Source organism: Gorilla gorilla, chromosome 1, assembly GCF_029281585.2.
Source record: "Gorilla gorilla gorilla isolate KB3781 chromosome 1, NHGRI_mGorGor1-v2.1_pri, whole genome shotgun sequence".
Classification (NCBI taxonomy): Eukaryota; Metazoa; Chordata; class Mammalia; order Primates; family Hominidae; genus Gorilla; species Gorilla gorilla.
Genome location: NC_073224.2, coordinates 195,651,734 through 195,678,823, shown reverse-complemented (window position 1 = coordinate 195,678,823; position 27,090 = coordinate 195,651,734). Strand labels below are relative to the sequence as shown.

Here is a 27,090-nt window from a genome sequence, read left to right as displayed (position 1 = left end):
TGCCCAATCCAGCCTAGCAGGAGGAGCCTTCTAGAAGTGTCAAGGCTTCTCTGAGGACAATGCCTTGTGAGGTACAGGAAAGACCTAAGCGGACCTTCAGCAGAAAGCTGGTGGCCTGGTGGTCTATTTAGAGCAGGTCCCATCTAGGGAACATCTTACTGACACTCTCCAGATTCTTTCCTCCCAAAAGCTTCCCTGCTTCCCTCCCTCTATTTCCTGCCCCAAAACTCAGCCTTTTTCTGGGCCAGAATGGCTGCTGCCTACTCCCACCATTCACTCCCAGGAACCCCATCACTTCCAGCCACAGCTCTCAAGTTTGCCCAGTCACATTTCCACTTGGGGAAATAACCTGAAAGCAGAAAAAAAGAGGCTTCACAGGGCCAAGTAAAAGAGCAAACCACAAGGGGAAAGGGATGTTGAAATGGGCAGTCCTTGGGATCCCTTTCATTAAAAAATCCAGAAGTTCCATTAACCTTCCCTCAGCTCCTACATCAGAAGGATTCTCACATTTTTTTCTATTTCACTAGCCCTCCAGGATCAGACACTTGGAAAAGGGAGGGGGAAGAATGACAGTAACTGATGTTCATCCATGGGCCCAAGCGACCCAAGGAGGTCAGGGGCTGAAAAGGAAAAGCAAGAAGGAGAGAGACTGTACAGTCTCAGTGAAGGGGAACTGTCCTCCCTAAAATAAGCCCAGCCTGCTGGTGCCCTGGCTTTCAGGGCAGGCTGGGTCCAACTGGCCACACAGGCCCACACTGCCTCTCAGCCCAAGGTCACAGTAGGGTTCCAGAAACTTGGAACGGATCTCTGGTCCTTCTTCCACTAAGAGCCTGTGTTGTTGGCAGATCAGATAGCCTCAGCCGGAGTCAACTTTGTAGTACCTTAGATACAGACAGGCAGCAGGCCCAGACACCCTCAGCTTTGTTCTAAACAGCTTCCACACTCTCTAAGCAACCAGGTGGCTTCCTGGACAGCTTCCCCAGGGGCTCAGAAAGATGCTCTGGCCCTTGTGGCCCCATTCCTGAGAGGAGTATAGGCTTGGGCTCTGAGAAGAGAAGTCATGGTGTCCTCTCTATTCTATGCTGCTATTGCCAATCCTCACCCAACACACACTCTTGCCCCTCCCCTGGCCTTGCTTCCTCTAACTCTTCTAGCCCTCTCTGAGCCCTGAGCCCTTCCTCCCAAGATAAGCCACCACCCAGGCATTCAAGTCTGAGGAATAAACCTCATCTCCTCAGGAGAGAGACAACCCTAGACCCCAGTAGGGGACATGTCTGGGGATCAGGTAGGAGGAAGTCAGTCAGATACCAAAAGTCAGTCTGTCTCTGGCAGATCAAGAAGCCAGATCCAAGTGATGCTCTTCCCTCACTCCCTGAGTATTCAGTTCTAGAGCTCACTCCCTCCTCTAGGCAGCCAGTAGCACAGAGCAGGAAAGGAGAAGTTGGGTCCTAATGTGTAAAAAGCTCCAGCAAAGCAAAATCATTTACTCTTCAGTGCGACTGCTCAGCAGAGCTAATAAATCTTGCATGAGCAGGGCCAATTCTAATTTCCTAATATGAAAAGGCATTTGGATTGAGAGAGAGGGGGAGATAAAAGTGATTGAATCTCCAATAGTCCAGGTTACTGACAAGAAACATCCTGCTCAGCCCTGAGAGAAGGATGGCAGCACCCGCCCGCCCGCACACACCCATCCGTTCTGCCCCCCTCTTGGCGTGATACATCTCAGTCTCTTCTATTGACAGGACGTGGCTTTAAACACAGTTACACAAGTTATCATTTCTGCCTTCTGATCAATCTGAATTTTCAGGACAATTACCCTCTTAATCAATGATTGCTATCAGCAGCCCCGCGCCTGGACGGATTTCTCAGCAAGGTAATCATGCCGCCAGGCTGGACGGCGCGTGCATAGGCAATGAAGCTCCGGGTGGGGTCTCCTCCCTCCTTCCTGAGCCCCCATATCCCAGCGCTGCTGCCAGCATTGAGGACAAGGACGGCAAAGTGTGAAGGCCACTTCAAGGAGTGGTGGCAGTACAAGGAAGGGGGGGCAGCCACCCAGTCAGCCTTCCAAATCAGCTGATTACGGAACAAACCTATTAAAAGCCTAGATTTACTGCCCACCACGCTGATGCATCTCCACATGCCCTCCTGCCATCATTCCTTCCTCCTAATTAGCCTAATAAAGCCCAATTCTAATTATGGGCTCAAACTATTAGGGTGAGTTAAGTACAAAGAAAAGAGAACTATTGGTTTTACTAATCTCTCAGAAGCTACTGGTTCTAGAAATTCCTTTTCTTCCATGGAGCTGGTTCATATGGGCTACTGACTGGAATGGTAGGGGCAGCCTCTTCTCCTCACATGCCCAGGTATCCAGAGCTATCATAAAGCCAGCCTGGCCTTGAGCCAGGAGGCCACCCAGCCCAACACTCCCTCCCGCAAGCATCCTCTCACAGATCCAGCCCTCCATGCTTAAAACAATTCAGAGGCCCCCAGAAGAGGGAAGGAGAGAGAACAGTGGAGTCAGTGTTGAGTCTGCTCGAGGCCATTATCTGCTACCCTGGGGACAACTCAAGGAAGTTTCTCAGATCACCTGTTGTTGGTGAAGGACTTAACTAGAGAGGCTTGGTCCAGGGCACTGATGAATGAACTTACACTCCCGCACAGGTGGCAGATATGCCTATACAGCTGTACTCACAGCAGAGTAGGCTGGGGCTAAAACAGGTCCCAACAATTTGCTATTACATCACAAGGGGGGAACCAGAATGAGAAAGCTTGCATGCTTTTATTCACTGACATTTACTGAGTACTATCCACAGACTAAATGGTGGGGGTACAGCAGTCAACAATATAGCAGTGACCCCTATTCTCACGGAGCTCACAATGTACTAGGAAAGACAGACAAGTGTTTTTTTAAAAAGGCAAAAATGACAAAGTGAACTCGCACATGAATGTTCATAACAGCCAAAAAGTAGAAACAACCCAAATATTGATCACCTGATGGGAGAATTAAAAAAAAAAAAAGTGGTACTATCTATACAATGAAATATTATTTGGCAGTAAAAAGAAATGAAGTACTAATTTATAATACAACATGGATGAACCTTGAAAATATACTAAGTGAAAGAAGCTAGTCACAAAAAAAACCACATATAAGAAGTTCCCAGAATTGCCAGAATAGGCAAATTTACAGAGATGGAAAGTAGATGAGTAGTTGCTTCAGGCTGGGGCATTTGCGGGGAAATGAGAAGTAGCTGTTAATGGAGTTTCTTTTAGTGGGGACAAAAATCTAAATTTAGATGGTGATGATGGTTGCGCAATCCTGTAAATATATTAAAAAACAAATTGTACACCTTAAATGGGTGAATTGTATGGTATATAAATTATATCTCAATAAAACTCTTTTTTAAAAGAAGTTAATTCTGATCAAAGAAGTGCAAGAAACCCACAGCAGGCTCATCAACTGTGAACAAAGTCAGAGGAGGCTCTAGCACCATGCCTAGCTTTCTGAAGGCACTTGATATAGGCACTTGATATAGGTGTGTGAAGAGGGAGGAAGTTCCACTGGGAAACTGGAAAAGTCTTCACTGAGGACATAAGAGGAGTTAAGTCTTGAAGGATAAGCAGGAGTTCACTAGGCAAGAAGGCAGCAAAGGACTTCCTAGCCAAATGGAGTAACTGTGAATAAGGCTTGGAAGTAAACCATACAGGCTATCTTGACACAGCTCAAAGGGACTTCAAGTGTCTCAAAGGTCAGGCTAGAGAGCTTATACTTTGTTCAGTAGACACTAAGATTTTTCAAGTAGAGAAGATCAGTACATTGATAGTCTAGGGTTTGATGGTTCAGGCACAGGAAACAACTTATCACAGTTGAAAGGGGATGGTTTTCGGAATCACAATATCCAGAGTTTAAATCCTTAAGCCCTTCTCCCAATAAACTCTAATGACCAGTGACGGCTAGGATTTTGTCTGTTTTGCTCACTATTTTATCCCCAGTGCTTGGCAGAGTGCCTGACCCAGTAGGTGCTCAAAAGCCATTTACTGAATGAAAATGAATGAATGAATGGCTATGTTGAACTCAATCCCATTTGACACACATTTATTGAATACCTACCATAAACCTTGGCACTCTGGTTATATAGTGTGAGCTCTTCAAGGGGAGGGTCCCTGTCTGATCTCTGATCTCTGCCCTCAGTGCCTTATGCAGGTTCTGTTTGGCACAGGGCAGGTCCTCAATCTGTATTAATTCCCTTCCCTCTCATAGTCTACGTAGTTTCCTAAAGACCCAGTGAATTCTTGGATAGGCTCGTCCTGAACATACCACTGTAGCTAGTAAGAGAAGGGAAGCTGAAGGGATGGAAGGCTTCAATAGAGCAATAGGAGCAGGTGGCAGTGCTAATGATATTTGCCCCAAAGCAAGCCATGGTGCTCTAGGAGGCCAGTACGCAATCTGAGTCATCCAAGCTGGTAAAGAACTGGGTGGGAATGAGAGACCATTCTCACAACCCTGTCCTGCACCCAAGGCAGTGGGCCTAAAGCAGGGAGAAGCTAGCATACTTAGGTAAGGTGGAAACATAAGCTACAAGACTTGTAGGTGGATGAAGAGGGGAAGATCTGGGGCTTATTTCCTAAGCAGTTTGTCCTGACCCTGGAGATCTGCCATTTCCATATCATCCTTCTGGTTAGGAGAGCCCTTCTGACCACAGTAGAAAGGGGCTCATTCTCCCAACCCCCAATTCCTATGGGCCTCTCCTCCCCTCCCTCTTCTTCCCTCCCTTTCTTTCCTGCAGAGCTTCCCTCAAGCCATAAAAATAAAATAAAACACAAACACCCACAGTCCAGGAGGAGGGCGTTGGACAGATAATGGGCATTTTATATCTTTTTATGACACTCCCCATAGGCAGCTCAGCAATCACAGCACAATAAAGGCAGGCATGCAGCTTGCATAGTTAAACAACTGCCGGGTAATTAGGCACAGCAAACACACCACTGGGGAGGCCTCAGGCTTGCCCTGGGATCTGCCTGCAGCCCTCCTGCCTGCTTGCAGCCAAGTAGGTGACAAGCCCAGGCCTAGCAACATAAGACCTGGTTGTGGTGCTGGGGACAGGCCACTGACAGCTGCCATAAACACGCTTGGGTTCATGCCTGTGCAAACTCAAGCCTACCTGCCCACACCCACACAAAAACACTTCCTAAGCCAGCCTGGACCTTATCTCCCCAGGAGGGCCACCCTCTTTTCCAAGTAGGGCAATCTAGGGTATCTTGAGGGCCCCGCTTTAGGGCCTTTGAAGAAGTCACAGCAGGCACTAGCAGGGACTAGCTCATCGGGGTAGCTCAAAGCTTATCGAGTGGCACAGGCAGGAGGCACAGGAACATACAGATGTGTTTACATGGATCCTCTGTCTCTTGTAAATTTTTACTCAGTACAGAGCTGAATTCAAAATAATTTTTAACACAGATGATTCATACACACCCTATACACATATTTCTATCACTGTACTTACCACTTCTATTGTGTTTTTCCCCCATCTGCCTATTGACCCATCCATCTTCCCTACCAGACCAGGAGCTCTGTACAGGTGGAGATCAGGTCTGAGTCACCTCTAAGTCCAGAGGTCCCAACCCATAGGACTTCACGGGGTGACTGGTGGCTGGAGGTGAATATAGATGTCCCAGCCCAGGCAGAGCACAGGACTCTTGCTACCTGAGACCTAGGTCCAGGGGATGTTAGCCCAACCAAGAGAGAAATGTCTTTATTAGGGCTGAGGGCACTGTACCATACATTGCCCATCTCTTCTCTAGTGCCCCAGCTGGTCAAATTCAGAAATTAAAGAGAACTGAAAACCAATTAATGGGAAAAATAAATAAAAACCTACTACAATCCCACTTGAAGACTGAGATAGCCAAAGGTCCCATCTATAGCAGCCATCCAGATCAGCCCTGAGGAGTCAGCCAGGGAAAGGTAAGGCACCCAAGCTCAAACCACTCTTCCTCCAAGGCAGGTGACAGCCGGCCAAGTCAACTCACAGAAAGACCATGGGTTGAGCCAGCATGGTCACATATGAATGTGAACACACATCCAGCTACTTTTCCTAGTCTCTACCTGGGCATCACTTGGTGTCTGCCAAGACAACAAATAGAGGATAAAAGACCAGAGGAAGGGCCTAGGCTGCTCCCTGCCATTAGGGTACTCAGAGGCCCCTCTCCTTTCCACCCACAAAGAAACAGGGACACAACAAGCTTCTTCTCACCCTGTATTCTCATGGTGAAGCCCAAAGCCTAAAAGCATTCGGCTTCAGTCCAAGCCAGCCCAAAATGTGACAAGTGACAGCTATCCAAACTCCTCCACAATACCTGAGTCCCTAGCTCTCCTGTCCTGATGCCAAGCAATGCCCTGCCTTCCCTGGACCCTCAACTTCTTCCAGTGGGACAGTGGAGCCATCCCAAGGCCAGACATTGTAGTTGGTAAGGGTAAAAGAGGAACTTCTGCTGTCTTCCTTGCATCTGTCTCATGTTTAGATGGGAGCAAAAAGGGAAAGCCTAAGTTTCCATGAATGATCTCATAATGGCAGAGGTAGAAGAGGCCAAGAGACCACAAGAAGAAACTCCCTCATCCAACTCCCTTATTTGTTAGATGAGAAAACTGAGGACTCAGAAAGGGCAAGTAACCCAACACCAGAGCCCACGTCTTTAGTTTCTAGCGTCAAGTTCAGTCCAGATCTCTCTATGTTACACCATACTGCCCTCCAAGGACAAGGGCCTCATTTGCCCACCTCTAGTGCCTAGAGTCAGACCACAAATCTCATACCGGCACATTCACCCACATTCCCATTTGTGGGCCCGTGCACACATAAGAATATACACAGACATACTCAAGCCTGCACAGACCTCCCCAATTGGGTGAATGCACTTTTTAAACACATACAGACATGCAACAAATGGGTACACCCTCTTACACACACAGTGGTGTCACTCTCAAGAGACCTGGAGTACAAGGCCAATCCCTATCCTTGCCCATTCACTGACTTTCATTGAACACACAACTGATAATGGCTGCTGTGTGTGCCTGGGTCTCCAGTTCAAACCAGGCCAGACTGCCTTCAGGTGGTATCTGCTATGGGCCAAGTGACAAGAGGGAAGCTATGGAAGGAGAGAAACTGAATTTGCATCCTCTGGTCATGTGGTGGGCAAGCTTCTGAGTTTCTATTTCAGCACCCATAAAATAGGGACAGTAGCCCTCACAGCCCCTCAGTGGCTGTGAGGATTAAATGCAATCATGTGTGTAAAGTATCCAACACAGATGGCATCAACTGGGGCTCAATGCATTGGTGTTCTATTATTACTAATAAACATGGTGAAACCTGCCTTTGCAGACTGACCTACAGACAGTGTGGGAGATGGAAGGCAGGACTGTGCTTCTGGCCTTGAAGGAAGTTACCCTGTCTTTTCCTCATCTTTTCTGCAACTACTCCCAGTTTCAGGGTCTAGAGTAGCAACAGCAAAATCAAAAGAAGGGGAAAAAAAACACACACACACAAAAGAAACCCTGGGACAAGGCAGACTAACTTTACCCTCTCAGACTCAATAGATAAGTTCATCTTTCCCCTGCCACCACACCCCATCTTTCTCCCAAACTGTCCTCAGCTTTTCTACAGTATTTATGCCTCTTAGTTCACTGAAGTCCCCTCTATTTGCCTAGCTCTGTGGATTAAGAGAAGTGGTATATCTAGTCCCTTTCCTCAAGTGGCTTGTGGTTCCTCACCCAGACAGACCAGCCCATACACAATAACAAAGAGGCATGGGCTCTGAGCTGCACTGGGCCCTAGTAACTGGCCCAAAGTGTTGGAGTACACACTCAATAGAACACCTAGGTTTAAATCCAGGTCCCAAACACACCCAGCAGAGCTCCCAACTTTCCTGTGCTCCAGAGCAAGCCCAGAATTCACTTCCTTAAGGACTCAAGAGAGGCAGGTGAGGCTCATCATGGGACTAGGACTAAGAGGCTGCCTCATTTGACAGAATACAGACTCTGAGCAGCAGCCAGCAAGAGAAGGCAGGCCCTAGGGTGGGCCTGCCACGGAGGGCACTATAAGAACTCCAGTGGAGAGGTCACTTTGCAGCAGCTGCAGGGAAACTTGAGAGAAAGACAGAATCCCAGCTGCCTTGAGATGATTCCCTCACTTGCTTCTTTCCCCCGTGTGGCCACACCCACCAGGGATGCAGAGCAAGGCAGGCTAGCTCTCCAGCTGAGGGTGTGACAAGCTGCTCATCTAACCCAGAGTGCCAGCATTCCTCTAAGAGCTTTACAAGCATGATCTAATTGATTCCCCACATTTACCATAAGGATATAGAGGTCTTCTGCCAACGGTCTCAGACTGTCCATAGCTAGTATGCTAAAAGGTAGGGTGGCCACTTCCCTCCCTGCTATCCCTGGCCCACGGGCTCCCTCTTCCCTTCATGCACACAAACATGGCAGTTTTCTGGAGCTACTGTACCACTCTTAGAAGGCAGCTTAGGCTGGCACCACTCTAGACATTGGCCAATGACTGCTTACTGCACATGCTCACTCTCACTCCTCTTTTTCTCCAGTAAAAGCATACACATGGCTGGTCCACACGAGTAGCTTAAAATACCTGAAAACTGCTGTGTGTAGTTCCCTAATCCTGCAACGTGCTTCACCACTTCAGGCCTTTCTTCACACTTCTCCCTTTGCCTGGATGCACTTGCACCGTCACCTGAGAACGTACTCATCTTTCAAGACTCAAGTATCTCCACCAAAACCTTTCTTGATTTTCTATCCCACACCCCAAATAAAAATGACTCCTCCCTCCTTTGCACTGGCAGCAACAAAGTAAAGCAGTTAAGAGCATGGACTCTGGAGTCTACTGCCTAGACTCAAATACTTACTCTATCACTCACCAGCTGATGAACCTCTCTGCCCTTCAGTTTCCTCACCTGTACAATGGCTAATAATAGAACTTCTCCCTTAGAATTGTTTGAGGATTAAGTGAGTTAATTCATATAAAGCATTTAGAACAGCACCTGGTTTTATTATTACTATTAATTATCTCTACCTTACAAATGAAAAAAACCAAGGTTCAGAGAAGGTAAGTAACTTGTCCAAGATCATAACACAGGTAGATGATAAGGCCAGGAACTGACCTAAGGTGAATGTGCCTCTGTACTCCACTGGACAGCCAGGCATGCTGATGGCAGCTGGAAACAAGGGTGTGAGATGATCGACTCTGTCCCACAGTGTGAGCTGAGGGTAAGCTGGTCCAAGGACAGCATTAAGCTCATCCTTGCCAATGCTCACATGAACTCTGCTGTGAGAGTCTCTTTTTCCTAGCTCCTGCCCACAATGTCCTGTATGTCTACCTGGATCTCCCGTCCCCCTGACTCCTCTTCTCCCGGTAGCCTAGTCATCTCATCTCCAGTGGCCAGTACCAGGGGCAAGGGAAGGGCAGGGGCATAGTGCTACCATTTCATCCTCAGGTCAACTCTAGAAGGTGGATATGATTTTTCTTGTTTTATAGAGGGAGCTACCAAGGCTTAAAGAAGTTAAGTGACTTTTCTAAAACCCCACAGTAAGTGTAGAGCCAAGATTCCATATCAGGTCTACTTGACTCCAGAGCCTAAATTCTGTGTGACAGATATTAATCATCATTTACAGGTTCAGAGAGGGACTTGCTCCAGATCACACAGCTAGTGAGTAGCAATATTAGAAATCCAAGCCAGACTCCTCTGGCTCCAAAGCTCTTCCTTTGCACAGCAGTTTCTAGCTGTGAGCCACATCCCACCTCCCCAGGACTCAGCGTATATACCATGTATCACCTGAAGACTAAATGGGGGGTAAATCTCACATACAGCCATACTATTTTTCCAGGTTTTTGCAGATAATATTGCAATTAATAAAATACAGGCCAGGCACAGTGGCTCACACCTGTAATCCCAGCACTTTGGGAGGCTGAGGCAGGTGGATCACTGGAGGCCAGGAGTTCGAGACCAGCCTAGCCAACATGACGAGACCCCATCTCTACCAAAAATACAAAAGTTAGCTGGGCATGGTGGCACACCCCTGTAATCCCAGCTACTCTGGCGGCTGAGGCATGAGAATCACTTGAACCTGGGAGGCAGAGGTTGTAGTAAGCCAAGATCATGCCACTGCATTCCAGCCTAGGTGACAGAGCAAGAGACTGTCTCAAAAAATAAAATAAAATAAAATAAAATAAAATAAACTACAAATCCATGTTAAAAAAAACAAATTTACTATAGTTTTTTTTCCATTATGTACTTTATCATTATATACCCAAAATACAAGTTCCACCAAGTCCTGAAGAACGAAGGGAATGTCTGTGGTGTTTTCTGACATTGCTAACAGCTCCTTGTACTCTGTCTGCCTACTTCTCTAAGAGCTCTCCAAAACCACACTTAGGTACCTTTCCCAAGGTACTGTCCTGATTCTTGGTTACAAACTCACAATCGAGAAATGTCTTCTGTATGGAATAACTGTCCAAAGGTCAACAGCAGCAACAGGAGGCACAATCCCTTCTGGGACCTGAGTCCCATAAATGCTAAGAACTAATGCAGTTTCCAGCAAAGTGGACCTAAGTCCTGGGCTATGGAAGGAAGGAGTCAGGGTAATGAATTTCTGTCTTTCGTACCTTAACCTCTAACTCCTTCCCTGCCCACTTCCCTAAGATACATGGTCTGGAGAAAAGAGCACACTGACCTGGGTTCAAATGCTAGCTTCACCTCTTCCTGGCTATGTGCCTTTAGGCAAGTTTCTTCATTTCTCTAAGTTTATTTGTCTGGGAATTCCAGCAGAGGAATAGGCGTCCAGACTCTGGAGCTCATCAGCCTAGCCCAAGATTCAGTGTGGATTCAATTAATGCTTGTTGATGCCTAGTGTGTGCCAGGTCCAGTGCCATACACTGGAAATTCAGAGATGGGTGGTATATTGACTTCAGTGAGCTCACAGTATAGTGGGAAACAAAAACATGTAAGCAGATAATTACAAAAGCATGTGATACACTCAATACAAAGTTCTGAAGCCATACAAAGGAGGAAGTGACTATTTCTACCAGAGGTGGGGGAACATCAGAGAAAGCATCACCCACAAGGGTTTTGAAGGATGAACAGGAGTTTCCCAACACACTAAAAGGGGAAAGGTGATGTAAGAAAAGGGAACAGTATATGTAAGGGGAGGTGAGACAGTCATGTATATTTGAAAAACAACAAGTTTGATATGGCTGGAATGTTATGGAGAGACAGGAGATGTGGAGATAGGAATGGTGCAATGAGCTGGATCATCCAGGGCCTTGGTATCTTGCTCAAGAGAAAAGATGGAGCAGAGCCTTCCATACCTACCCTTGGCTCTGGTGCTCTTCCTGTCAAAACAAGCACCCTGCAATCACATCCTTTCCTGTGCCTTTGATTTAAGAGTTCCTCTCCTGGCCCTGACAGTAAGGCATTTCTGTCCCACAGATTATAACTCACTCTGGGCTATTATTCAGCTCCCCAGCCCTGGCCCTGCTGCAGTTAGTCCAAACATAATATCCTTCATGCATATATTATCTGTCTCCCTATTATCTGGAATCATTTCGGAATTAAATTTCAGTCCTGCAATATTGGCTTCAGGAGCGGCGCGCTTTATGGGCTAGTCAAAGGTTAGAATACCAATCAAAATAACAGTGCCGATGCAGCGAGACATTTTAATATTCCAAAACCCGGTAATTGTAAAAGGACATAATATTTTTTCCCTGATTACCCCAAAGGCAACACATGTTAACAAGGCGAGGGAAGGAGTGAAAGAAATTTCAGAGTTCAGACAGCTGTAAGACATATTTAAAGGAAAAGCCCAGGCTGGGCACTACACCATGGGGGCAGGGAGATGGGAAGAAAGGAGACATTCCCTCTAGCTCTGGCAGCCCCTGACTCCAAAGACGGCACTTTCCCTCCTCTATCTCTGGACTACACTCCAAGAGCTTACCCCAACAGCAGATGTTGCAGAGAATGGGATGAAAGGGGAAAGAGTTCAAGATCTGGAGTCTCAAGGCTCAGGTTCTTGTTTCAGCTTACAATTCAGTAGCCTCCAGCTCCCAAGACTGGTCCCTCCCAGGTTTCCAGCATCAAACCCAGCAGCAAGCACTCTGGGCTGCTCTCCCACTCACTCTCTTCTTATCCCATGCCTGTGCTCACACCTCTGCCTCATCTATACCTAGTGCTCTATGCGTGTATTTTTTCCCAAAGACAGATGAAGGCCCTGATCTACTTGGCCTGCAGAGCTGATTCCCATCAGGACGCCAGCCCACAACTGCCCACTGCCCCATGGACGATGCTCTGCACTTTGGATGATGCCAAAGACCGAGACCACAGCCCCAGTCTGGTTCTGACCTCAGAGGGACCCAGAAGTAACTGCCCTCAGTGCAAACTCTCCCCCCCTCCAAAATAAAACAAAACAAACAGCTTGCAGAGCCCCTAGCTATTCACACCTCTCTTGGTTTTCATTTTTGTTTGTTCTTTTTTCCAAGTTAGCTTCTGAATAGCCCCAGTAGAGGAGCTCTGTGGCCAGCACCTTGCAGCCACCCTTCTATAGAGTCCTAGCTTCTGTAGCAGCTTAATCCCCACAGCCCCCAAAAAGTGAACTGGCTAGCAGGGTTTTGGATCCCCTCACTCCTGATGACTTCCCAGCCAGCTCAGCCCACTTGCTGAAGCCTCCAATCTGCATCATCCCGACCTGCTGACCTGCTATGGCCCCCAGCAAAGAACTTCATTAAGGCCGAGAATTTATTCCTCCATAAGCCCTTAATTTATTACTGCACTGACTGGGACTGTGAATGCTCCAAGGTCAGGAAAAGTCACACTCAATCGTAGACATCAACCCTCCCTTTGGCAGTTTCTCCTGCTGCACCCTCCCAGGGGAGAGGGAGAAACAGAATGTTTCTTGGAGGGACCCAAGATTTTCTTTAAGAGCTGGTCCTCATCCAGTCCTCTTCGGAGCACCCAGAAATTGCAGCAAGGCATAGTGTACGGATGGCAGAGGAAAAGTGGAGCAGCAATCTTCATACCCTGATATATCAGGGTCTGTTAAATTCTAGGTGGCCCTTATCCCTACAGCTGCTGGGTTTGACTGGCTGAGCCCTGTCTGCCAGGACTGACTCAGAATCCTCCGAAGGCTGCCTGCCTGCTTCCCCAGAAGCCCACCTCCCTCAGTCCATTTTGTGTTGCTATAAAGGAATACCTGAGGCTGGGTAATTTATTTTAAAAAATCATCTGTTTGGCTCATGATTTTGATGCCTGGAAAAGTTAAAGATTGGGCATCGGGTGAGTGCCTCAGGCTGCTTCCACTCAAGGCAAAGTGAAGGGGAGCCAGCTTGTACAGAGATCACACGGCAAGAGGAAGCAAGTTGAGACAGAGGGGGAAGTGCCAGGCTGTTTTTAACAACCAGCTCTCTTGGGAATGAACAGAGTGAGAACTCACTCACATCCCCAACTCCTGCCCCACGGAGGACATTAAACTATTCACTCACAATGCAGACACCTCCCATTTGGTCCCATCTCGAACATTAGGGATCAAATTTCAACATGAGATCTGGAGAGGACAAACATCCAAACCATAGCACCACCCTATCAGGCCCAGGCGTCAGAGGGAATTCCACACAATTTGCAAGTATGTGCAGTGTGCACACACTGGCGTGGCTATGTGTGTAGGTATGCATTTGTATTACATTTATACATATGTGTCCATGCATATGCAATAGGTAAACATATTTTATGTGTGCATGCGTACATACACATACATCCTTATGGAGGTCTCATCCATCCTTTCTGTTTTTTGATTCCTTATTCATGATAACATTCTTTTCCATACAACATCAGCTACCCACTTCCATGGCCATACCTTGGAACCTGCCAACACCTAGAACTGCCCCATCCCTGAAATCACTAATTCAGACACCTATTCTCTAACCATAATCTCTAATCCTTCCATCTGGCATGTTAAACTATATCCACTATACCAATTCCTCATTTTGTTGGTACTTATTTACTTTTTCCATATCCATCAGACCCCCTGCTATCTTCTTTTCCCCCAACATCCAGCTTAGATCCCATAATCCATCTTGCCAACTGCTCTCTTACCAATATTTTCAATTCCCTATCCCTTTCATCAAACCTCCCTGACGAAAATCTCCACCCTGAATGAATCTAAATGTCTACTTTCTCCATGCTCACAACCAGGCAGCTGAAGTCTAATAAAGAAAAGTCATACAATTGAACAGAGTGGTTCCACAATGAATTAATACCATCAACCTCAACTGGATCCTCAACACTGCATAGAAATCCTACTATACTTCTCAAGTCAGCTCACACATCTATTCTTTAGTAGAACTACGGCAAGCCTGTAAACCCTCCCAGCCCTTCCCTATTAGTGATCACCAAATGACTCATCTGTTTCACACAGAAAAATAAAAGCCATCAGATGGTAACTACCTCAACCTGCTGCCACCAAATCTACAAGCCTACCTACCTCCATTTGTGCCCATCTTCCTCTCCTTCCCTCCTGTCCCAATAGAAGCAGGGACCTTCCTCCTAAAGAGAGCCAATTTCAAGAGCCTAGGTTCTCCACCCCTTCTCCTCTCACCTCCTCAGAGGCCTCCCTTACTGGCTTCTTCTCCCTCCTGCACCTTCAACAGGATTTCCTTCTCTAATAGATCCTACAGAAAAACACGTCTTCTACCTTAAAAACAAAACCCGCTTTAACCCCCACTTGCCCCACCACAGCTCTTGTCCTTTCTCTCACCTTCAAAGCAACATTTCTGAAAAAGTTGAAGTTTCTTTACCTCCTCATTTCTCATTTACTCTTTAGTTCACTCCAATTTGGCTCCTGTTCCTATCATGCCACTCAGGACCAACGTCACTGAGGCCCTTGTTATTAAGTTCAGGGCTCAAATTTTAGTCTTCATCTTGTGTAGCCCTCTCTGAACTGACCACTCCTCTTCTTCTGAGACACTTTTTCTTGGTTTCTGCAATACCACACTCTTAAAGTCTTTCTTCTTCTATCACTTTTTTACTCTCTGTCTCTTCAGCATTTAGCGAAACTGAATTTAAGTTCTGGCTCTGCCATGTACTACTGTGAAACCATTGAGCAAGTTTCATCATCGCTCCATGCCTTGGTTTTCTCAACCCTAAAATGTGAAAAATAATAGCAACCACTGCACTGGGTCCTGCGAGGACTAGACAATGTAGGTACATAACCACAGCGTCTAGCACAGCAGTGTCCAATAGAAATATAACGTGAGCCACATATGAAACTTAGAATTTTCTAGCAGCCGCACTAAAAAGTAAAATGAAACAGACAAAATTATTTTAATAATATATTTTATTTTAATATATCCAAGTATTATTTCACATGTAATAAATACAGAAAATCATGAGACATTTTGCATTTTTTCATACCAAGTCTCTGAAATATGACATGTAACTTACACTTACTGTACATCTCAATTGGGATGCTAAATCTTCATCAGAAATACTTAATCTGCCAAGTGCAGTGGCTCGCACCTGTAATCCCAACACTTTGGGAGGCCGAGGCAGGTTGATTGCTGAGGCAAGGAGTTGGAAACCAGCCTGAACAACATGGCGAAACTCTATTTCTACTAAAAATACAAAAATTAGCTTGGCATGGTAGCACACACCTGCAGTCCCAGCTACTTGGCAGGCTGAGGCACAAGAATCACTTGAACCCAGGAGGCAGAGGCTGCAGTGAACCAAGATCATGCCGCTGCACTTTAGCCTGGGCAACAGAGCAAGACTGTCTCAGGAAAAAAAAAAAAAAGGAAATACTTAATGTGTGTTTAGATTTTATACAATTAACAGTTTAAAATGTAGATTCACCAACTCAGGCTGTACTAAACATAAAATTTTTCAAGAAAGTTTTTAATTAATTAATTAATTTTTTTGAGATGGAGTCTCGCTCTGTTGCCTAGCCTGGAGTGCTGTGGCACAATCTCAGCTCACTGCAACCTCCACTGCCTCCCGGGTTCAAGTGATTCTCACACCTCAGCTTCTCGAGTAGCTAGGATTACAGGTGCCCGCCACCACATCCGACTAATTTTTTGTATTTTTTTAAATAAAGATGAGGTTTTGCCATGTTGGCCAGGCTGGTCTCAAACTCCTGACCTCAGGTGATCTGCCCACCTCGGCCTCCCAAAGTGCTGAGATTACAGGCATGAGCCACTGCATCTGGCCAAGAAAGTTTTTAATTTAAATTGATTAAAATTAAATAAAATTTAAAATGTGTTCTTCAATCATACTAGCTACATTTCAAGTGATCTACTGCCACATGTGGCTAGTGGAAATTATGTTGGAAAACACAGGTCTAGCACACAAAATGCAATCTGTAATTCAGGACTATTTATTATATTCTCTTTCTATTTTTGACTATTCCTTCTGTATCTCGCAAATGTTGGTATTTCTCAGTGTTCTATCCTAGGCTTTCTTCTCACCCTATACCCTCTTCTTTGGCAATCTCATCCACTTCCATGCTTTAATTATCAATCACAGACCAATAACGCTGCCAATTTTTTTTATTTCTTTGAGACAGGGTCTTGCACTCCAGGCTAGAGTGCAGTGGTACAATCACAGCTCACTGCAGCCTCAAACTCCTGGGCTCAAGGGATCCTCCTGCCTCAGCCTCCCAAGTAGCTAGGACTATGAGCATGCATCACCAAGTCTGGCTAATTTTTACATTTTTTTGTAGAGATGAGGTCTCACTATGTTGCTCAGGCTGGTCTTGAGCTCCTGGCCTCAAGTGATCCTCCCACCTCAGCCTCCCAAAGCACTGGGATTACAGGTATAAGCCACCATGCCTGGTCTTCAAATCTGTATCTCTTATCTAGGCTTCACCCCTGAGCCCCACACCTATGTACTTAACTGCCTCCTCAATGTCTCAAAAGCATCTTAACACATATGCCCCACAATGACTTCATCTTCTTTTCCAATCCTGAAACTTCTCCTTCTCCCATTATCTCAGTCAACTCATTCCAATTCACTCAGTTGCTCAAATCATAAATCCTGGGGTCATCATGGTCTCTTCCTTCATCCTCAACCCTCACAACCAATCACCATTTCCTGTTTATTATATAATCAGTGCTACTATAATACTCTTTGAAAAAGCAAATTTGTCCAATGCAACTGATGTATTGGGAACAATTTATAGTAACACAAATTTTGCATTTGTTAATGTGCAATTTTGTTCACAAGAAACACTAGATAAACACAGGAAACTATACCTCACTGAACAGGGCTGGGTAGGAATACATAAAACACATACATGCACACATCTTAAACATCTACCAGCCACCTAGATCACCACATGTTATGGACCACATTCATCTGGTTACAATTTTCCATCTGATTTCAGATGATCTTCTTCCACTACTTCATAATAACTCACAAGCTGCAACCCTTTCTCATGCCCATTTCTATAAGCAAACTTCGGGGTTTTACAGAGTAAAGTACCATATTTATTGTGGTATTTATGTATTTCTTAAGCATTTAATGTGTAAAACTATGCTACCATTTTTATCAGATTCCTATCTTTTATGTGTCACTAACTGAATTTTTATTGCATGACTTTCTCTAGCATGGTGATTTTCAGAAATCTCTATGTTGCATTATAGCAGAACTGACTTAACCATTTAATACTCAGGAATTGGCCCATTTCTCTACATTTCCACTGCTATCAGTTCAATCCAAGTAATTACCATCTTTCACCTGGACCACAGAAACAGCCTAATTCTGTGGTTCTCAACCAAGGACAGTATTCCTCCACTCCCACCCTGTCCAGGCCACTAGAAATATATACAGGGTGATTTTTTTTATTATCACAATGACTCGGAGAGGGTCACTATTGGTATTCAATCAACAGGGGCTGGGGATGCTACAAGTTCAGCAATGTCACCCACACAATGATTTGTCCCACCCAAAAATGCCAAACATAGCTCTATTAAGAAAAACCAGCAACTGGTCTCCTGTATCTGCTCTTAGCTCCCTCTACACTGCAGCCAGAGAGAACTTTCTTAGAATGCAAATCAGATGATGCCCCTCTTATATTTAACATCCTTTAACAGCTTCCTCTTACCCTAAACATCAAGGTCAAAATCAAAGTGTGTGTGGTCTATAGGCTCCTGACTTCCTTCTAGCCTCATCTCATGCCACTCTCCTTTTGCCACCTTCACTACGTTTTAGGCATTCATTCACTCAACAAATAAGGATTAAACATCTGTGTGCCAGGAACTATTCAGAGCGATGGGGGTAGAGCAGTGAACAAAAGACACAAATTCTTTCTCCTCTTAGAACTTACATTCTAGTTTCATGAAGCTGCCAGGCTTCTCCTCACCTCAGGGTCTCACCACATGCTACATTTTGCTTAGCCAATTTCAACTCATTCTTCAGGTCTCAGCTTAGACATCCTTCCTCAGGGAATTATTCTCTGCCCCACCCTACTAAGTTAGTTCCTTCTTATATGATCCATGACTCTGAACTGTTTAGTGTTACTCAATGCAACTAAAATTATTTATTCAACATCCACCTTCTTATATCCCCAGGCCCTCACACAGTACCTGGCACACAGAAGGCATTCAAAATATTTGTTTATTGGCCAGGCACAGTGGCTAATGCCTGCAATCCTAGCACTTTGGGAGGCTGAAGAGGGCAGACTGCTTGAGCCCAGGAGTTTGAGACCAGCCTGGACAACATGGCAAAACCCCTTCTCTACAAAAAATACAAAAATTAGCCAGGCATAATAGTGGGCACTTGTAGTCCCAGCTACTTGGGAGGCTGAAGTGGGAGGATCATCTGAGCCCGGGAGTTCAAGGCTGCAGCGAGCCATGTTTATACTACCGCATTCTAGCCTGGGTGACAGAGTGAGACCCCGTCTCAAAAAATATATATATATAATATAATATATAATATATAATATATTATATATATAATATATAATATATTATATTATATATTATATATTATATATATTATATTATATATATATATATTATATATATAATATATATATTCATTTATCGATGAAGAGATATATATATGTTTACCTGTGTGCATGTATCTTTATACTTTACGAATATGTATGTATAAACACCTTCATGTCTGGGTACGCCTGCAAATATTTCTGCAGCTGACTGCTTATGTGAATATGTGCATATACATGAAGGCATGTATGGATACAGACATGCAATTTGGAGTATACTCACTTGGGCTGTATGCATTCACATGCATATACATGTGTATATTTATACATGTGCATATGTGTGTGTGTGTGTGTGTGTGTGTGTGTGTGTGTGTGTGTGTGTTCTTCAGGCCCCTCAGTGACAGCTCTGATTTCCTGGAGGGAGCTGGGAGCAGGGCCCCAAGTCCTCTCTAAGATGACAGCTCAATAAGAATATAAGATCATTCAATGACATTCCAAATGTCAGCAAACACGGGCCTGCTCCACTCTGCTACAGGGGAAGTAGGTGGCAGCAGGAGATGTGGAAACTTGGCCATTGAAAAGTTCCTATCTCCTGATGCAACCCACACCATTTCTGCAGAAGTAAGGGCAGGTGAAAGACATTTTGCCTCTTCTCAGATTAGAGGTCTTAGGAAATAGGCATGGTGAATTCATGCCCAGTTGCTCACTCACTAGGCAAGTCTCAGGTGACTAAGCAGACCAGGACCTTCCCCACCTTTCTCAAGGAGTAATGCTCTGCTGGGGGAGCAGAGGAGGAAGAGAGAAGAAAGGGAAGGGGGAAACACAAAGTAAGATCAAGGACAGGAGAGGACCCTGTAGAGAACCAGAGCCTGGGTCACACAGGGGACACAAGGCATGGAGTAAGTCTTTTACATAATATTCCTGCAACCTTGGCAATGACCTCTCTGGCTTTGCTTTTATCATTACTCTTTTTAAGCAAGAATCTTAGTGCAGCCTGCACCAAGTCACACAGCATAAAGGTCAGAAACAGTACCATGCCCCTGGGCCTCCAGACTCAGCAGCCTCTATGTCCTGAATGGCTGTTGGTAAGGACTGAGCTAAAGTCCAGAGTTAAGCCATCTCTCCTGTTGGGCCTTTAAGCACACTTGCAATACAAAGTGGCTGGAGTGCAGAGAGGAAGAGGTTAGACCCCTTATGTCTCCCAGACTTGCTCAGTTTACCTCACACGAGGAAATCACAAGGCCAACTAGGAACAGAGTCCTCAGTTTCGCCTTGTACCTATTCCCTTCCTCTTCAGGTCAGCACAGTCTGCAGGGGAACCAAACTGAACAGACTCTGGGCAGCCTGCCTTTACCCCCACCCTTTGGGCCAGCAGCACCAAGGTGGCCCTGAGTGACAATGTTACCACATGGGTCGGCTGCTTTCCTGCCTTTCTGCCAAGGAACCTGGAGGCAGGGAGCTATCCATACACCAAAAAGTCTAGTGAACTTCACAGGGTAATTGTTCATGGTCAGCGCCTGCCTCGCCTGGCCGCGCCTTCACATTGCATTTGCTGAGGCCAGCAAGCAGCCTCAGATGTGCTCTGACAGCTGGTATGCTATATTCCAGGGGTCCATGCCTAGCCCCACCACATGCCTAGCTCTGCCTTCGGGGACCTCTATGGAACTAGTTCTCAAAGATGAATCCGTCAGCCAGCAATTACTCACTGAGCACATACTCTATACCCAGCCCTGGCCTAGCCACTGGAGACAGAGAGGAACCAGACTTCATCTCTGTGATCCAGATGGCCATGTCTGGAAGGAAATACACATGGATTCAGTTTCAACTGAGATAAGTGATTTCCCAAGTGCCAAGGAACCTCAAGGCAAGAGACTGACTGCTAGGCTTCTCAGCAGAAGTGATACCTGAGGTGAATCTTCCAGGGCAGGGAATATGTCTGATGAAGATGACTGAGGGACATTTCAGACAGAAGGCAAGCCATTGGGCAAGGCCCAAAGCCAGGGGAGTGCGTAGCTTTTTCAGCACAAGAGGAGTAGTAAGCAGCAGTTGCCCAGTTTCATGGGAGATCAGCAGGAGAGGGGGTAGGAGTCAAACTGCAAACAAGCCAAGTGCAAAGCACCTGTCCACCAGTGGAAAGCAAAGGACTTCACAAATGATGCCACAAAGCATGGAACTAAGTCCAAGGTCATTGTCAGTGTGGCACAAATACTTATAAAGCTTTCTCTTCCACTGCTCCTCCACGTTTGCTTAGCTCCAGCCCCGACACACACCAAAAGCATGCTGCCCTCCCTGCCGAGAAAGCATTCTCTCCTCCTCCTATCCATATCCCACCTTCCTTGAATGCCCAGGTCAAGACTCAAATCCTCGCCATACCTAGCCTCACCCCCCTTGACCTCTCTCTTCTCTAAGCCCCCTGGGAGCCACTATCTTGACCCCCAGTGTGTTCTCCTTTCTCTGAGCTTCCTCTAACTGGTAGCATGAGGTTTCTGAGGCTGTTCCAGGACTGCTGCCCTTAGGTCAGAATGATTTATGGGGGTGAGTCTCCCTAGTGGACTGGGCCTCCTGGAGCAAGGATTCCTCTAGAGCAGGGATACTCTGCTAGGAAAGTACAGTTTTCTAAGTGATTCATTCTCTGCCAGGGCTCACTATCATAGCCACACATGGTCCTTGCCGGTCCATAGCCTGAGCGCCAACTCCCCAAGTGCTTGATTCTACATAAGTTCCAGTCTCTGCCCTCATGTCCAAAGGGAATTGGACTCTAGTTTCCATGGCTCTTCCTCACATGAGCCAGGTTCTCCTGGAGCAAGGCAGGAACAAAGCCAACTTAAATGTACTCTGCCTCCCAACCAGAGTGATATATCAGGGCCAGTTAGGGTCAGAGGCCACATTCATGATGATAACAAAGGAGAATACTTTCCCAGAGGCTCAGCTAGTGCCATGTCTCTCCTAGAGACAAGCCAGCTCTGCCCACAGATTCAGCTCTGAGCAAGAGCCCCCCAAAATCTCCTTAACTGGGACTTCTCTGCCTGTCTGGGGGACACCAACTAGGGCAGTGTCATAATCTGCCCAGCAGCCGGATCCCCAAGCAGCTCTCCACAGTCAGAAATAACCACATTTCAGTGCATATTAGCTAAGGAAAAGGATGAAGTTAAGAAAAGAGAAGAACAAAAAGAAAAAGAGGGAGAACAGATATAAGAAAAGAAAGCAAAGGACGGGAGCTCTGAGGCACAAGAGCACCAGGGGAAGCACCCAGTTGGGGCTCAGACACAGTACCTTTTTCAGATTAATCCACTGCTTGAAGTAATCCGCCACTGGCAAGCCCAAGTACTGGCACTGGCCTGGGAGCCTACAAAAAAAAGGGAAGAGAGAACAAGTTGGGCGCATCCATGTCCCAGGTATGAAGTCTTAAGATGGGAAGTCCAACAGAGCATACAAGACAAAAAGACCTCAAAAGGTCAACCCATTAGCCATGGGTCCCACCCCACCAAAGAAAGGGAACCCCACCTCCAGCACCATGGACACTGGGCTCCAGCTCTAGCCCTCAGATCCAAGTGTGAGAGCCCAAAAATTCTTTCCAAAATAATAGCAGCAGGCCACTATTTCCTAATGGCTTACAGTATGCCAAGTACCTTATATTTTCACATTTAATCTTCAAAGCAATGCTGAGACACAGGTACTGTTGTCTACATTTTACAGACGAGAAAATGAGATTTAGAGAGGTTACCCAAGGTCCCACAGCGAAAACATGATAGTGCCAAGAACTGAACCCAGTTCTGTCTGACTCCAAAGCGTATGTTCTTTCTATGCACTGGTTTGTTATTTTGTTACAGCAGAGAGGCAGACAGACAAGACAGGAGGAGAGAAAGGCAGAGTATATGATTTAGAGATAGATGAGCAGGGGTTTCAGCTCACATTTAAGCCTCTGGCTACAGGTTTGTTTCAGATAGAGAAGAGGCCAGGTAGAAGGATAAGAAGAGGTCAGAATTCAAATCAAGGGTCTGTTCTTGTTTTTTTTCTTTAAATTAGAATTTATTAAGTATCTCCCCCTCTAGCTGGTGATGGTTTTACTCAGACAAATCCATTCAAACAAACATGCATTGATGCTTAACGAGGGTCAGGAACTTACGAGTCAAAAAGTAAGACGTAACTCTTGACCATAAAGGGCTCAGTTTGTTCAGAGGTATGGGCAATGAAAGAAAGACAAAAAAAGCCTTAAGTTGGAGTATGGGGGCATATGCAAGGATGGAGGAAGACAATACTGGAAATATCAGCCAGGAAAGATCATAGTCTTATTCCTAAGAGAAGAGCTTTGCCACAGGCAATGGAGAGCCTCTGATGAGTTGTGATTTACCAAGATTGTTCTGGAGGCAGCAAAAATAATAGACCAAAAGAGCAGGGTAGAAGCCAGTAGAGAGAAACAGTAGTGGAAAAAATGGTGATCAAGGAACAGACATTAAGATGTAAAGGAGGCCCCAGTGACTAAATGAAATGTGGGACCCAGTGAGAAAGCAGTAGACCTCTGCTTGGCTAGCTTCGTGCTACTCACTAAGATAGATCCAAAGAAGTAAGCAGTGGCATGGAGAGCCTATGTGACGTCTGGAGCAGGCCAGCATTTGGTCAATTTTATAATTGTTTTAAAATGCTCTACCTGTAGCATACCCACTTTCTGCCCAAACTGTGGGAGAACTGCTCCCCTGCCCCATCTTTAGTACGCCACTAGAAGGAAGCATGAGTTTGGGAATGCAGTTTTAGATATATGCTTGATACGCAATAAGCACTCGATGTCTGCTGAGTTTGAGGTGCCTAGTTTGAGGCACCTAGGAGATATCTGGCAGTGGAATGGTGTTTCAGAGGCAACTGGATATCTAGTTTTGAAGAGAGGTCTGGAATAAGACCATTGATTGCCAAATCATTAATATAATTATTAATGTAATCATTAACCTAAGTAAAATTAAAGCCAGGAGAGTAAATAAGATCACCCAGGGAACAGAATAGAGTGAGGTGAGCAGAGGGCCCAGGCTAATGCCTTGCAAGTTTTATTGAGCTAAAATGAAACCAGGTTACCCCCATCAGACCATCATCACACACAAGGACCTCACTTCATGAAGCGGCCAGATCTAATTTTGGACTCGATTCTTAGAACATCCTTCCTTAAACACTAGTCTGTCTCCCTGTAACTTCTACCCATGGGTCCAAAGTATGTCTTTAGAAAACACAGAGAACAATACTTCCATCTTTTCCTCACAGAACCCTTCCAAGATCTGAGAGTCCAGAAAGCTTCCATCAGAGTTCCCTTCTCCAAGCCACATATCCTTATCAACTTCAAGAGTTCCTCAGGAGACAATATGCCATGAGTCAGGACTTACCCAACCTATCCCCATTCCCAAAGGGCAGGGCCCCAGACCTTTCTCAGGGTATTAGACACCTAAGATCAGACATGCTCTTTTGACCCCACTTCATATTACCTGTGGTCAACCTAAACTGTGATAAAAGCATGCTTTCCCTTTCTGCAATATATAGAACAGATTTTTGAGTTTGAAATGTAAGTCATTAGTGTCAACTGCCATAGAGTGGTCAAGCAAGATGACAGCTGAGAAAAACCCAATGGATTTAGTAACGAGGAGGTCACAAGTAATCTTGGCGAAAGGGGCATCAGTGGACTGAGTGTGGGAGGCAGAAGGCAACCTGCAAAGTGTGGAAAGAGTGAGAGATAAGACAGCGGAGATTACAAGTGCAAAATCCTTTTCTAGAAAGTTTGGCTACAAGAATCCAGTTGAGATGACTGATTCCACTTTAGAAAGTTCAAGGCAGTCTGGCCTTCCCTCCATTACCCTTCAAATATTTGACAGATAGTAATAGAAAATTGATCCCTTTGTTTCAGGCAGTGTATAGTAAGGATTTACTTTTATAAGACCCAAGATATCTCACCTGAAGAACAGGCTACTCTCAAACATCCAAGTGGCACAGTGACATTAACTACAACTGGTCAGTTTCCTGGAAGGGAAATTCTGGCTGAGGCCAACATGATGAAGGGGTATCCAGATAGATGTGCCCATGTGGTATGAAGGACCAAGAACATGAGGAAATGAGGCAAGGTTTTTAAGGATGAAAGATAGCCTTAGGAGCTAGAATGTGGTTGCCTAAGAAGCAGAACTGTAATCTGACAATAATTCTATTTCCTTCAATCTTTCTTTCACGTTCCTTATCCTTCCTATTTGTGAAAATGCTTGCTGAACTCAGCTATTTTAGAAAAATCACATTAAGGTCTATGAGTGAAGGGGGCCACCAGAAGCAGCAGAATCTACAAAGGAATAAGCCACGGGGACTGGCCAGCAAAAGGCAGGGAGCCTCGATCTTATTCTCCCCTAGCCAACTGCAGTACTCTCTGATTCTTTTAGTTGACACAGGCCAGGAGTCCTTTTGGCTCTGGCTAGCCCTGGGAGAGGGACGGGCTCTCTCTTAAGCAGAATTTTAAGGGTAGACATAGCTGTAGGCATTTCCACTGCCTAGGAAGGGTCTAGGTCAGCAGGATGATGCCTATTCTTCTCAGAGGAAGACCTATCCCAGAGGGGCCACACTGAGGACAGACCAGACAGTCAGGTTGGATACTCCACCTGAGATATGGCTCAGCAGCAGTCCTGAGTGCCATTCTGAATCCCATGTCTGACTGATGCACATGGGGGTTAGGCACTATGATTCTCACTCAGGGGCTCTAGTCACTTGCAGGTACACATGCAGTTTGTAGACTCACTCGCAGGCATTGAGGTTGCTGAGTAGTCCTCTGGGTCATCCTAGCCCTGTGACTCCAAGACACAAGCTGTACAAATGTAGCAGGGCCCAGCCCCATCTTCATGAGAGACATAGGGCCAAATGCCAGAACTTGAGCTTGCAAGTGCCTCATGGGAAGACAGTTACACATCTCTATCACATACCCTACCCCAGCTTAGAGAGGATCAAGACAGGAAATCTGTGAGGAAGGTGGGTTAGAGTGGTCATCATCCCTTACACAAAAGAGGAAACTGAGGCTCAGAGAAGAAAAGGATTTGCTCAATCATACAACAAGGCAAGGGTAGTACTAGAAACAGAACCTAAAGCTTCTGACTGCACAGGCATAAGCTGTATAGATACACTCAGGGCTCTTTACAGTCCCTGGGAAGGCAAAGCCTGGGCCTTAGAGAAGCAAGTAGCATAGTGGTTACTGCTCAAGGTCACACCTGGGTTCAAGGTTCTTAGGAGCCTAAGGTCGGTGGGTATCAGTGGATACATGGTTCCACCAATTTCTCAGAAAAAAAAAAAAAAGTTCCCCAGGCACAAAGGGTCTGAATGCTGTACATTCCTACCAGATCGTGATCCCAAGAAAAGAGCCACTGGCAGTGGGCCCTGGACTAGCCTGCGGGCACGAACGTGCAGGCAGGTTTATGGTGCCCAGGTCTCCATGCAGCTGGATTCACTGGGCACAAAGCTCCCCAACTGCCCAAACATCATCTGGTCATGCTTATTACTGTTGCCCAATGAAATTTTATGCACCGAGTCCACAGGTGTGATTTCCCCTTCTTTATGAGGGCCGGAATGACATCACTGATGGCCAATACAAAAGAGCCAATTATGTCCAGGCCATAAAAAGGAACGAGATTTTTTTCAACCAAATCAAAACTTCCTTCAGCTTCATGAACGCAAGAGGCCCCTTTAAGGAAGGGTCCCCCAGTCCTGCCTGTGGGCTCTAAACCAAGGGACATGATTGCTTTCCGAAGACTATGGGTCTAAGGCCAGAAAGGGGGTCCGCCCCTGGCATTTATCATATGATCCTGCTATTACCACACTGGCCCCTCAGGGTCACCTGAAAAGATTAACAAGCCCTACCCTCAGACCCTAACCGGCTCCTCTCTATTCTATCCAGGGAAAATGAGATGAGATACTCAAGTTCCTTTATTACTCCTTTTGAATAACAGAAAAGAAAGCAAAGAGCATTCCCCCTACTTAGAAAGAAGAGAACAATATAGAGGAAACAGGGGTGTAAGAAACTGCCCCTCACCCCCATAAGCACACAGCACAAAGCAAAAGGAGCCAGCCTTCCCCACCCTACTCCTCATTCAGCCCTACCACCTGCA

The 27,090-nt window shown here is 45.8% G+C and overlaps 1 protein-coding gene across 13 annotated transcripts in view; it reads right to left on the bottom strand.

Annotated features, from left to right (window-relative positions):
- The window catches only part of ERI3 (ERI1 exoribonuclease family member 3), a 134,350-nt gene that overhangs the window by 41,525 nt on the left and 65,735 nt on the right, over positions 1-27,090 (bottom strand). For all 13 annotated transcript variants that reach the window (XM_055347154.2, XM_019017156.3, XM_019017135.3 and 10 more), the window contains one exon: positions 22,256-22,328. In XM_055347154.2, the coding sequence (XP_055203129.1) occupies positions 22,256-22,328 (73 nt within the window). The remainder of the gene's footprint in view (positions 1-22,255; positions 22,329-27,090) is intronic.